Raw genomic sequence first — 13,999 nt, 5'->3', positions numbered from 1 at the left:
AGCAGAGAGGCGTGTAAGACTGCGACCCTGCATCCTGGACTCAACTCTGGGTTGTCATAAGTAGTGTACTCACGGATCAATGGTGATCTTAATGGCAGTCATGTTCTTGTCCCTTTGCTTGTTGTCTGCTGCATTGACTGGCAAGAAAACAAAGTTGAAAGTTACAGATGTATTCAATCAGATGCTTTAAGAAAACAAATGAATATGGGCTGAAACTAATAATTATTTACATTTACAACACTTTTCTGGTCATTTCTACTTGGTAATGGTGGACAACTGAACAAGATTTAGGTGTTGAGTCATCGCATTATTTGGATACAGGATTTTTCTAAAGATTATTCACCATTGTGAGCACTGCAAAGGTTGACCGTATGCAAGTCCCCTTATCACCAATGTGCGTGGCTGTGTTGCTGAACACTGGAGTGAAGACGAGTGCAGCTAATAAGTGTAGTGTGACTGGTGTGCATCTATGAAGACCTCAAAGTACACACTGTTACATCAGTCTGCATGTGACACTTATTTAGCTATCTGTGGCATGTACTACTCACTCATGCCAACATATTATATAAAGCTAATCTGTAGAGCTGGACCTAAAAATTTCACTATTTGGATATTAGTTTTTTGGGTAAGTAATTGGTAGGAGTGTAATGATATGCTTAGCTCAAGAGATGAGATACTACTCAATATTTTAACACTATTTTTTAAAAATCTCCAGTGACAAAATGTGACTAGAAAAATTCTTTTATTCGACTGAAAGTCAAAAAATGCAAAGCAATTTCAAAATGTTTTAACTAATCATCTCATAATGAATGTCACTTCAGTTCTACTTTGAGTAAGAATTATCATGTGCAGTAAAAAACAATATACAAGCACTGTAAAAGGTTTTGCCACAAACTCAACTCACTGGCCTCTCTCCTGTGATTTCACGAGTCTCTTCAGACCTTATAACTGTGCATGAACTATGCATGAGCTTCTAACTAAAGCTGTGTGTGACCCTCTATTGTGTGACTAATAATGTGAATGCAGCGTCACACTCAGGACTGCTCTGCTTGTGTTATGTACCGATGTTATGAGATAGCTTTTACCTTGTCAAGAAATATCGTTATTAGCAAAGGTCAGTGTGGAAATTGTTCACATAGCAGCTTCTGCTCATCATTGCCGTTTCTGGTTAAAATGACAACCTACGGGGTCAAACCAGTTACTTTTAAGAAGTACTGATTAAACTAAAGTAGAAATTGTCAAACTAAACTAAAACAAATAATTTCACTCATGAACCAAAAAGATGTATTAAGTACTTTTGCTGCAACAGTCCTCACTGGACAATCAACCCACACAGATGTCTTCAATTACACCAGGTGACTGGTTCAAACTACATGTTAAAGTGACTCTAACCCAATTGTTTCCCCCTCCAAGTGACTCAGATCTGATCTTTTCACAGATGTGTGAACAAACCAAATCTGACTTTCTCAGATTAGACCTGGGCCACCTCCATATGTGGTCCTAGATCTGATTCATATGCAATATTCACCATGCAGCTGCTGTCAGATCGGAATTCATCTGTTTTTTCCCCCTGTAGTCTCACTTCTCTGCACATGTGCATATCACTTGTCATTTTTCAGTGTCTGTCCCTCACAGACAATAAAAAATAAACACAGGACAGCAACAGCAGCGACGGGGTCAGTGGAAAGAAGAGGACACCTCACATTTATTGTGGAAACCTCTGAACATGGTAAGGTGGAAGGAACATATCATAATGAGCAGTTTGAGAGGAAACTATTCAGGCAACATGACACCTGTGTTGAGTAGACTACTGGTGTAAGAAGGAGCTTAAAACATGAAAAAATATATTTAACAGGTGGATTAAGTCCAGTGAAGTTGAAAGCTGCAGAAAAAAAAAACAAGTAACTGGATCATGAATTAAGATTATATTTAGTAATAGAGCAGTACATTTAATACAAAAAGAGTTTAAAAGGCCTCAGTCTAACAAATGGGAGAAATTATCACCTTTACTGCCAACAACATGTTCATATCTGAATGAAAGCAAGTAGAATATGGACGTTAATGTAATTCAGTGATAATCATATACCACATTTCAGTTTAGTGACCACATTTAGAAAGAAATTATAATTTCACACAGGCTGAGAGTGATTCTGCCTTAAAAATAACTACAAGTCCTGTGTCCCTCGTATAATTACACAGGCATAGCAATAACATTCAGACAATAGAATGGTGTCATTAATCAAACACTATAGCTAAGAGGCCCAAGTGTGCGGAGATGCAGGCAATCATCAACAACATTCCCGTGGGGCGAGCATTGTGCTTGAGCAGCCTCATTTAAAAACTGGGTACACTGGTGCACTGGCAGAAGCATCATGCACAGCATTGCTCCCACATTTTACTGAGTCATTTAAACTAACATGCAGACAGACAGGCAGTACAGCTGCGTTATTAACCTTTATTTATCCAGGAAAGCTGACTGAGCATGCCCACTCTTTAAGATACTTAAGACTGCGGTTCTGACAGTGAGCTGCCACAAACACTGCAATGATTTCTCACTTTTTCACAGATGTCCTTATGCACACAAAGACAAGCTCACAGAGGAAAACTAATCCCCACCTCTAGTCCTAGATTAGTGCTGCTGAGCCTAGCCAGCAGCAGACTGTGAATGATGGTGACATTTTTATAGTGATAAGACCTCAATATTCCAGGAGTCACAAATGACAAATGAACCTTTAGTGTCTAAGAAAGATGAGCAGTGAGCACTCCCTTACCAAGAATTTCATCAAAGATTTTGTACAGTCCAGGAACGTAGGAGATGTCCCTCTGGTTCATGCCTACATCCTCATCAAAAACCCACATTTGCTGAAAAGGCAAAAACACAAACATTTAGTGGACAGCACCGCAAACATAACGTTCTGCTGTTAACACGAGACCAAAGGGGTAAGTTTAAGCCAATGAGCAGACTCCTTTGCTAATAAGCTGACATGTGGCTAGCAGTGCACATTTTTAAGTAATAAGTAACAAACAACTTTAAATAGGGCCGTAAGTAACAATTATTAAAGGATTATTAAAGGATTGATTAGGCTTGGTTCCCAGTCCGCGAGCTCTTTGCACTTTCACAGAAATCCTGCACATGCACAGCTGACTCTTGCTAATTCACACAGTATAAAAAGCATAGCTATGGTTGTCTGGAACGTTTGGGACAACTTTTGTAACAAGTATGCAGGTCTGGTGTTTTGTAATAAAGAGACACGTCACTCAGTGTAGCAGTGTTTACCTTTTGAAAAAGCACAGATGAATAAACTAATCCAGACTGATAACTGACATACATTAACTACACACGGAGGCAATTCATTGTTGGTTTTACTCTCTGTATGGGGATTGTCGAAAACAGTTAATATAGAAAATGACAGGTCTTGTCCTTTAAGCAAAATAAATAAATAACTTTTTTTTATTATTATGAACCACAAGGCACACATAGGAAGTTCATGAACTAGCAGTTATTGGCAGCATGAGCATCTCACACCTTCCCCCAGCAAATGCAATAAATCGCAATTTTTTTAAATATCAACAGCATCTAAATCAAAACCGTAATAGCAATCTAATGTGGTTCCTTCACAGTTAACAGACTGACACATCAGCTCTGTCTTTAAATAAAGAATTATTATAAAGGAAAAATTCCTGAACAATTAAAATATTTAGTGCAGAAGTAAATCTAAAACCCTTTGTAATGCTTTTAAACTTTTTAAAGATATAAGTCAAGGAAGAAATTGTGTAACAGTACTGGATGACATAAAGGTTATGTCAGCCCATCGTGTGAATCCATCTGTAAAAGACAGCATTTTGTTTTTCGCAAATGTTATGGAGAACATCAGTGTTATATTTATCCACACATGACAAGACAGTTACAAAGAGAGCTGCAATGCTCACAGTGTATTCAAATGGACAATGCAGGAAGTTACATATTGCACCAGTGGTTGTTTACATTCTGCTACGCTGTCTTATCTTGAGCTCTCCTCGTCAGCGTGGAGGGAGAGCACATCTCTTATCTCGGCATCAAACCACTACCCAAATGTTTTCACAAAATCTGTGGATTTGAAATGATCTGTGTGAACACAGTGCATCTCCTTGGCCACTGACTTCACTGTGATTTCATGACTGCCTATATGCAAAAACATATTTATGAATGGTTGAATATTTTGCTTCTGTTATAACTTGCAAGATGGCCAAAACATCTACAGATTGTTAGGCTCCAGGATGTGCCTTTAGAAAAGCAACAAAACAGATCTTTAGTTTGTCACACCTACAAGTCCTCACAGCAGTGTGCTGAGCCCGACTTCAACATTGGCAAGGAGAGAGTGGGACACACAAACCAGCATCAGTAACAATCGCTTCATTACATGCCAGACTGAATTACAGATATTTGATTTAGTGTTTCGTTTCAGGTTTTCCAGTTGTGGAAAAATCAGAACAATGTCTCCTAGTACAAGTCAGCTTTATCTGAAAGTCCTAAAAGTTACCTCTACTGCTCCACAACTAGCCTAGTAAAACACATTTCTTCTCCCATGTTTGGAATGTAAATTTGTTAGTCTGTCATTCAGCCTACAACTGGATATGTAATTTCTGAACATAGTCAATCAAACATGAGTTAAATGTGTCTGTTTTTAACGTGCCAGCAGAAAGTTTCCCGACAGTAGTGGTAACACTGTAATTGCCAACCAGGTTTATGTGACTACTTTTGTTCACACCTGGGCCATGAAGACAATTTTACAAAAATATTACCATGTCCTCAGCCTGAAAGGCTGCCAGAGCAACATCTACAGAGAAATAGCCAGAATTGTAACATTATGCCAGTGTGTTAAATCAGCAGTGTTTATGAATGACAGTGCGCATCTGAGAAGACCTGGCCAGTCTATCCCTCAAGACAATGACAAAAAGGCAGAGTCCTCAGCACTCACCTGGGTGACGGGCTCCACAGAACCAATGTATGTGTCTGGACGGAGAAGGATGTGCTCCAGTTGGGTCTTTTTCTGATACACTCGCTCCACAGACATCTTAGAGCCTGCTTTATCTTTCTTGGCTCCTTCCATCTTGCCTGTGTCGCTTCTGCCATTTGTAGCCTCCTGTTTGGCAGAATATTTGTGGTTATTAGTAGATGCATAGCAATGTTTCAACCTCCAGCCCTGTGAGAAAATGACTGTGATGTGCTGTTGACAGCAGATTATCAATGCTAACCACCATAGGGAGAATGCTGCTCTGTGCCTTTGTGATTTTGGTGACAGATGGTTAACAGAAGCAAAACAATAGCCATTATGCTTTAAGTGGAAAGCTGGGATGTATCAGGGTTTGCAAGTTATTTAATGAGAATAAGCAATAATAAAATGGATAGATCTGAAATTTTTAATACAAAACAACTTTTGCTTTATGGAATGTACACAAAACTGTAAAAATCTGAACAACAACAACAACAACAACAACAAAAAAAGGCAGTTTAGTCATTAGCCGGAGTAAAAACAAGCAACCTGCCAAATTCTCTTCAAGAAGAGACCCTTTGACAACATGAACCCAATATCTGCAGACCGCTCTCTTATGGCTTACTGCACAAGGGATAAAACATACAGGCCTGCAAAGCAGATTCATTCTAATTATTAGTGATATTTTAACAAACATGCTATGGGATACTTAACATGTTTCCAAAAGTAAATGAACTTTTTCTTTTCACCCCAGTCAGGTAACATTTGCAAATTCCAAAACCTATGCTAAGGTTCCCCTGATAAGTTTTTTAAATTTAAAATTCACTCAGAACTTAAAGTGAACAGGGTCCGACTCTGGGGATGCCATTGCGTGAAAGGGCGTGGGTGGGGGGTGCCAGGGACATCTGGGTCACCACGGTTGTATGAGGAGCAAACCCTACGCCCCTTCTTGGCAGTAAAATACATCTGCCACAGCATAGATCAAGACTTGGGTGTCACGTTTAAACACACCGAACGTTCACCCCCACTGGTTAAGCCAGTGCTTTTAAAAACACTGGGAATAATAACAAAGATTCTAGTTAGTTAAACGAGATAGGTTCTTCTGTCCATGGATGCTTAAGCTGTACTGAATTATCTTTGTGTCGACGTCCGCTAACTAGACAAGATAACATGAACAACTGCGGCTTGTTGCTTATCTTCTTTAAAAATAAAAAACAGGGGACCTGGTCAGAATTTAACTCAACCACAGCTGGCTGGTCGTTGATGCGCCTATCAGTCGGCAGGAGAACAGACACTGTGGACTCGCTAGGAGATTTAAATGCTAGTTAGCTAAAGCGTGTAGCGACCCATTGCATTGTGCTAAGGTGAACATAACACTTTGCAGAATTGTAAAAGCGCTATTTAGACTGCAGAAGTACACGGTAGTTGGACAGTAGTAAGGCAAAGTAACTTACCATCCAAGCCAGACCCCCGCTTCCTGCCGCACCGTTGGACATCTTCCTTTGTGATCTTAATATTTCTGTGATGTAGCTCGCAAAATGTCTTCAGTTCAAGTGAAATCCGTTCAAGTGAGATCCGTCAGCATAACAAATGCCTCAATTGCTTTAAAATACCCAAATCTGTGTATCTCCCATGTTTTCTTCGTTTGCTTGAAAGATAATCCTTCAAATGTATCAAAACTTGCAGAGGACGGGAGTGTTTCGAGGCTATTGTTAAAATCGACAAGCGGCGGCGCAGTAGGCCTAAACTTCCAACAAAGATGCTAACCGGGCTTCTTGCTTCAAAATAAATAAGGTGCAAAACGCAGACATTAAATAGGTTTACAATTTCATGTGAACATGTAACGGAATTAAATAGGAGTTTAACTGAACTTATCAGAAAGCGACAGACTTACTTTTCATTTACGTTAGAAATAAAAACGAATATTAGTTAGCAGCAGCACCCCTGGCCGACTCCGCCATCTGCAAGATAGACGGCGAATCAGCTCACGGATAACCCGACCAATCAGGTGGCTACTTTTCGCAGCCAATAGAATTCACCCTTTAGTTCACCGTGCATGTGTACATACACATAAACGCACACCATGCCATAGCTTTATGCTTGTCTCGACTTCCAGGCTGTAAGAAACAGCTTTATTATACCACCATATATTTTTCTAACAATCAGTATTTCCATCACACCCATACTACATTTGTTTCATTTATAATTATACACAAGCATGTAACTGGAGATGGTAAGGTGTAAAATTACAGTAACCCAGTACCTATTAAATAAAACTCTCAACAATAGTTTGTTTATTACTAGCAGGAGAACTGGAGAAACCTAAGCTGATAAGGGGATCAACCCTGGTTTGTTTTGTGAAATATCTCTATACATCACATATTACAGACACATTCCCAGTAAAGGCATACAGTATGTTTCAAAAACCTATGGCTTTACAGTTAAAACTCTTTACAGGTATACTGTAGACAGTCTCGTGGGTTATTTGGCCATTAGTCAACTCGAAGTGAGACAGATGACAACATCTGTACTTTGTGAGAGGTATGAAACTCATGTTGTCATTCATCTATCATTAGAAGATTACTCATCCTGGAGGATGGACACATATTTAAAGAGTGCAATCCAAACTATCCTCCAAACATTTACCACTGAACTTTTCAGTCAGCCAAGAGTAAAAAGGTATTAAGGGTCCAATTCTGTCGAGAGAAAACAACTGTTAAGCATCTTCTATGTGGATAAGAATTTCAAATGAAGACTCCTCTGTCTCCTTCAAGCTCTGTCTGAACAGCTGAGAGTGCTGCCAAGATGTCTCTCCTTCTCCACCACTGAGTTCTGCTACAAGGACAAAGTCTGAAGAGCCAGACAGACATGAAAACAACTGCATCTTCCCATCTAAATGTTCAAACACAGGAGAGGAAATCAATAGGTAGGATCATGTCACACAGGCACATTTTGAGTACTTTATCAGAGTATCTACTACATAACTGTACCTCCAGAGAATTCTGTAGTATTCTGGCCTGACTGCAACTGCCAGGAGACTTTCCCCGAGTGGAATGTCTGACTGCTGGCCATGATCGAGACAGATTTTATCTTCATTCCCACTGGGGCAAAATCAAACTTCCAGCTGATTATTCCTGTAGCGGAGCCTTCTGTTCGAGCTATGTACACCTAAAAAAAGAAATACAATCAAGTTAAAAAGCCTATAGTACAACTGTATGTAGTTTTAACATTCACTGACCATTCTACTTTTTTCATGTTAAGAGATATATCCAATCTGTTTTTAACTTTAGTCATATTTTAAATACATTCAATCTAAGTTTATCAGCTGGCAGAAATATCTTGTGTATGTGATTGTTTTGGTGCTGATGGGTTGAATAAAGTTAAGTGTCTAACAGAAGGGCTTTTTTATATGCTGCATCCCCTCTTTTCCTAGCCTCGTATCCGTTTGTTCACCTTATCTAATTTCTTTTGATTAGAAATTAATTAGCGAACTGCAAGAAAATTAATGTTCAACTATTTTGGTTAATGCTTCAACACTTTTCAACATTTCACAGACTAAAAGATTCTAAAAAAATTATCAGCAGAATTATTTGCAAATTAATCAATGACAAAAAATAACTGTTGGTTTGCAACATCACATTGTGGTAAAGCTTTACTGTCCCAACTTCACAAGACTGGCTTTTAATTCATGTATCTTAATTCCACCCAAGTTTGCATTTTATCTGCTTTTATTTTTCTGTCCTTAAATTTGTTACTTTGCATTTGTTTCAATATAATCTGCACTGTTTTAACTATATATGCATTTAATGTGTTAAGCACTTTGAATTGCCTTTGTGTATGAAAATGTGCTATATAAATAAACCTGACTTGCCTATTGCAAGCCATAAAATACTGAAAAAATATTACCTAAACTGAAAAACCTAGCTTTTCTCAGATTGATCAATAGTAAACCTACCATCTGCCAGTCCTTTTCCACCTTTCTGAAGACTGACTCCTTGCTCCACACACACTGATCCCAGCCCTGAATGACCTCAGAGCTGTTGGACACTCGACAGTACTGGTCTTTGGTGACACTATATTGCACATGCAGCAATTTGTCACTCTTCTCTTTCTCAGTAGGAGTAAACACATATTCTGCAGCCTAAAAAAACATACACAGAGTCAAATACTGACTTGAATTAGATGTTAAGCAGTGCACCTCTGCTACATCAAACTATCAGAATGTTAAAGGTGACTTACTACTGATATAGTGACATCCTGCCTGTTTGATGCTGTTGTGAGTACATATTTGTTGTAATAATTTTGGTATTATGTTCCGTTTTTGTTGGAATTCTCTTACCTAGTTACATCAGTTAGACTAAAGATGAGAAAAACCGCTCTGTAGAATGCAATACAATTCAACACCACAAATTTCAGTTTCCATAATGACCATAACATCTGAACAAAACTTGAACATGATGACTCTCATGGACGTAGAATTCATAGTAGAAATGTTTGAATCCACTGCACTGGTTTTATATAAGTGGACCTAATGACCTGGCAAATGAGTAGGGCTGCCCCCTGAAAGTCAACTAGTCAAATCATTAGTCGAGAGACCTCTCAGTTGACTGAGGCTCTTCTAGTCAAACCTTTGTTTGTTTTATATTTTATTTGTGCCAGTACTGTGCATTACAATAGAAGCTAGCCCCAGCTCCCATTAGTCTGTCATCTTCTGCTCCTCATTTTGGCATGCCAAGCAGCAATTTTTTCAATACTTCCCCCTTTGGTCGGGCTGGAATTTGTCCAATGTACGGATACATGAGGTCCGATGATACTATTTAGCAAACTGCTGCTCAGAACGCAGAGAAAAGGACAAAATCCACTAGAACACACATAAAGAGGTTAGAAGGGTTTTTAGAAGGGCATCAAATGTGCACAAAAGCATGTGTTCTGGTTAAGTGACAAGAGAAATTTGTTGGTAAACTAGGCTATAACCATGTCTCAGAAGAAAAAAAAAATTGCCTATAAGAGAATTGTTTCAACAAAAGTACAAGTTTGTTGCCTGTCTTATTATTGTGACAAATCCATATGACAGCCCGACATTAGATATTATCAAAATAAATAACAATATTAAAAAAATAATATAAATTTTAATCTTGCAACATATGCAGCTGTCTTTATTGTTCAAAATTATGTTCCTGTCACTCTTTTGCATTTGAATAGAAATGATAATGTGGTCAGAATCATCAGTGAAATTCATGCCAGTTGATTTTCTGATTCAACCCACACTTAACATCTTTAAAACCCACTTTTATCATGTTGCTTTTAACCTTCTCCCATCCACCCTCATTCTTGTTCGCATTTTATTGTCTACATCTAGTTTGTCCTGTTAAATCTAAACATTGTTGTTTTTCATCTTACTGTTGATGTCTGTTGTCATCATTCAGTTCCTTGAAAAGGGCACTATAAACAACATACATTAGTATTATTAGTAGTAGTAATAATAGTAGCAGTAGTTTTAATTGATGATTAGATCTGAAGTGTACAACGGCCTGGGTCAGCTCATATAGAATGCAATTTAGGGGGAACAGAGTTGATACATACAAATCATGGCTTTCATTCATTTAAAGAAAAGCAGCTGTTCATTCTATTTCATTTTGTAGCTGTGGCCAGTGCCACTAATAATTAGTTTGCCTTTATTTTCTCTTCCAAATTAGTTTCACTAACCTGGAAACTGTTTACAGCTTGTCTGATTGTTTGACCACTTATGTCGTTTGTCCCATTTAAGCTATTTTTTATTGATGTTCTAAAATCTCAGTTAGTTACAAGTTACAAGTACAATTTTATCATAACCAAAAGGGTCATTGTCCAGCTCCTCAAAAATAATAGCCACGGTAAGTACAGCATGTTTAATTTTTCTTTAAAGATTGTGAAAATTAGAATCTGATGGAAAACTTCATTATCTGTCATGTGACCAATCAAAAATATTGTCTGAATCCTAATGTTGATCTGAGACCAAGTATTACATTTTTTTTAATGGCATGTTCATATTGCCCATGGGAAGAGGTCTACTGAAATCTCTTTTAAATGAAATACAATATAATGAAATGTATAGTTGCAGTAGATACTAGATACATAGAGCTAATTCTAATGTACTGTACCTGTGCTAAATCAGTCAGGCCGGTCTCCCCTCTGGCTATCCTCCATGCCAGAGAGCCAGAGCTGCGTCCACCCAGCTGTCCTGGTTTTGGGTTCTTGGGGGAGATAAACTCCACCAGCTCGACCAGCAACCGCTCTGTCAGCTCTTTCTTCCTGTCTGGACTCAGGGACTGCTGCCTCTTCAGTATCAGAGTAGACATTAGGATAAGGATAATCACCTTTATTGGCCAAGTATGTTACACACAAGACCCGATGGTTAGAGCCATCTGTGGCGCCACCTCAACCGATGGCTCTAACCATCGGGGGCGGGCGGGGGGGTCTGTGTCCTGCCCAACACTTCAACGGGCGGACTGCAGGCACCGAGATTCGAACCTTCAACCTTCTGGTTGGGAGATGACTGCTCTACCCACCACACCACTGTCGCCTCTGACAAAAAGGTGGCTTGCATCAGAGTAACCACTGTAATTACTCTTATATACAGGGTTAGATGGGTTAAGACTTACTGAGGCATTGAGCCGATTAATGGTGTGAAGAAGCCATGCCTCTTGAACAGCAGTCCTTCTCGACAAAACCTCTGGATGGTTGCAGGAGTACCTCCACGTCACATCCACCACCTGCACCAAAATAGGGTTACATCAATACACAATTTTGTAGTTGTTATTAAAGATGGTGACTCTAAATTGCTGTAGGTATGACTATGAGTGGAAATGGTTTGTCAGCCTTGTGACAGATTTGGCCACCTGTCCAGGGTGTATCCCATTTCACTGACCTGGTCTTTAGAGAAGGCCAGAACATAGGCCAGTTTCTTTCCCCAGCCAACCTCATACAGTAGAGGCTTATCACAGACATTCTCACACGAGTCACAGTGCAGCCAGCGATGCTGAGAGACAGAGTAAATCTCTGTCCACACATGGTCTGAAACAACACAGAAAAAAGACTTAACACTGACTCTGGCGTAGACTTCCAAACTACAGAAACAGTGCTGATGTCTACCACATATGGACCTAAAAGCTTTTGAAAGCCAGTTCTGAACTTGTGTTGACATGTTGCGATGTGGAGAAATGCGATGGTATGTCAAACATGTGTGAAGCAACAAAGGTAAGGAAAGAGAAGTAAAATTGAATGTAGACACTAAAAGGTTTGAGCACGTTTTAAATCTTGTGCTCAGAGCCCAAAATTATTAAATAATACCAAAATTCTTCACTGAAACTTATTGATTCACTCAAACACCACAGCCCTGAAGCTGCAAATCCCAGTCCTCACACAGTCAAACTCATCTAACTCCTGGTCAGCAAATTCTGTGATGTTGACAGATGTGACTACATTTTTCTAATACATGAAATTACTCATACATATATACAGTAATTAAATTTATGGTATTTATTCTCATGCAGAGAATGATATTAGCGATGCATCTGTCAGTCATGTACATACCTGTGCTGTCCCAGATATACCTGGCCTCAAGTCCAAGGGCTCTGCAGCACAGGGTGAAACAGTTAGCCCACTCTCCACAGCGCCCCTTCCTGGTTTCCAGCAGCTTTTCGGGATTGTTGTACCTGGTATTAAGAATATAGAAAAAAAAAAACATGCATACAAGATGTAGATGAACTCAAGAAATCCATTCTATTATGCGTTTTGTAGTCAAATTCATTCAGACTCTTTGTGCCCGTTTTCAGGAAAAAATAAGTAAATTCTTATCACTGTAAAAGTGAATAATACAAAATAAAAAAGTTTGATTTTACAATGAAATGTACAAGAAAAAACACACATACAGACACAAACCTTGGGAACCTGGTGGAGTGTTTGCAGCCCTGACAGTAGTGGTTCTCCACTCGCTGAGCTCCCCAGCGAAGGTCATCAGTGCTGGGACTGAGGGAGCCAGCGTTCTGGGTCGGACCTCCACAACGGCTGCAGGGACAACAGTCCACCCAGGAGAAGAAGTCCTGTTTGAACCACTGGAGTAACTCCAGCACCAGGAAGTCTTCTATTCCAAGTTTACATTCTACAACCAGGAATACAAGTCACTTAGTTCTTCTGAATTGCTGTGTAAAAAGAGCATGCAACATTTCTGCTTGTTTGCATACAGTATGATACAGATGTACAGGACAAGTGATTCACTTGAACAAGTGAAGGGACTTCACCTGGGTCAGCCTCTTTAGCCCCCTTCAGCTTGTGCTGAGCGGTAGAAGACATCTGCTGGTGAGGGATGTGGGTCTTGGCTTTCTGCTGCAGCTCAGGATTTTCATAGAGCATCACGTGTTGGAAGTTAGACTGGAGAGTCACAAAGAAGCTCATACTGCTCTCCTGACAGAAACACAGGAAAAGAGTCAGGTCGTTAACTAACCGAAAATAATGAAACAATACCAAAAGTAGGGCTGTCAAGAGTATCGATACTCAGATAAGTATCGATTCTGGAATTTCTGAACGGTACCAATTCCAATTTCCCGAAGTATCGATACTACCGGTACTCGCGCTCTCAGTTTCACTTTCACTTCTCTCCAAAGGTGCGTTCACAAACTCCGCACGTAACCACAGTGTCTGTTTCGTCTCATTTCCCTCTGTAAAGTGAAGCGAGGAAGATGTCGAGTGTGGTGCCCCCGCGACCGTCTTTAGTTGATAAGCAACACAGCAGGAGTGGTATTTGGAATTATTTTGCATACGAAGCAAATGACGACGGAAAGCAGAAGAACACGAGCAAGTTACTATGCAAAAGTTGCTGACAAATTAGCAAAGCATCTGAAAGACAGACACCTGGATCTATACAAAGAATTTCGAGAGGTTGGTAACTGTTTTCATTTTAACATTACGGAATCAATAACCAAGATGGCCTGTTGTTGCTGATATGAGTGTTGTCTCGTGAGTTGTCACAAACGCAGCGCACCAGGTGA

At 39.5% G+C, this 13,999-nt stretch overlaps 2 protein-coding genes across 4 annotated transcripts in view; both read right to left on the bottom strand.

The window, feature by feature from the left end:
- Positions 1–6,968, bottom strand: part of top2b (DNA topoisomerase II beta) — a 37,672-nt gene extending 30,704 nt beyond the window's left edge. For all 3 annotated transcript variants that reach the window (XM_020620836.1, XM_020620837.1, XM_020620838.1), the window contains exons 1-4: positions 6,428–6,968; positions 4,959–5,123; positions 2,772–2,862; positions 74–137 (exon numbers count right to left, since the gene is read on the bottom strand). In XM_020620836.1, the coding sequence (XP_020476492.1) occupies positions 74–137; positions 2,772–2,862; positions 4,959–5,123; positions 6,428–6,469 (362 nt within the window). In that variant the 5' untranslated portion in view covers positions 6,470–6,968. The remainder of the gene's footprint in view (positions 1–73; positions 138–2,771; positions 2,863–4,958; positions 5,124–6,427) is intronic.
- Positions 6,969–7,188: 220 nt separating this feature from the next.
- ngly1 (N-glycanase 1) overlaps positions 7,189–13,999 on the bottom strand; it is a 10,082-nt gene continuing 3,271 nt past the window's right edge. Inside the window, exons 4-12 of the mRNA XM_020620841.1 lie at positions 13,253–13,415; positions 12,894–13,113; positions 12,546–12,667; positions 11,881–12,026; positions 11,615–11,725; positions 11,114–11,290; positions 8,929–9,114; positions 7,964–8,141; positions 7,189–7,865 (exon numbers count right to left, since the gene is read on the bottom strand). Coding sequence (XP_020476497.1) covers positions 7,690–7,865; positions 7,964–8,141; positions 8,929–9,114; positions 11,114–11,290; positions 11,615–11,725; positions 11,881–12,026; positions 12,546–12,667; positions 12,894–13,113; positions 13,253–13,415 — 1,479 coding nt within the window. The 3' untranslated portion in view covers positions 7,189–7,689. The remainder of the gene's footprint in view (positions 7,866–7,963; positions 8,142–8,928; positions 9,115–11,113; positions 11,291–11,614; positions 11,726–11,880; positions 12,027–12,545; positions 12,668–12,893; positions 13,114–13,252; positions 13,416–13,999) is intronic.

Source organism: Monopterus albus, unplaced genomic scaffold, assembly GCF_001952655.1.
Source record: "Monopterus albus unplaced genomic scaffold, M_albus_1.0 scaffold249.1, whole genome shotgun sequence".
Classification (NCBI taxonomy): domain Eukaryota; kingdom Metazoa; phylum Chordata; class Actinopteri; order Synbranchiformes; family Synbranchidae; genus Monopterus; species Monopterus albus.
Note: the sequence above shows the minus strand (reverse complement) of the source record. Positions and strands in the feature narration are given on the sequence as shown.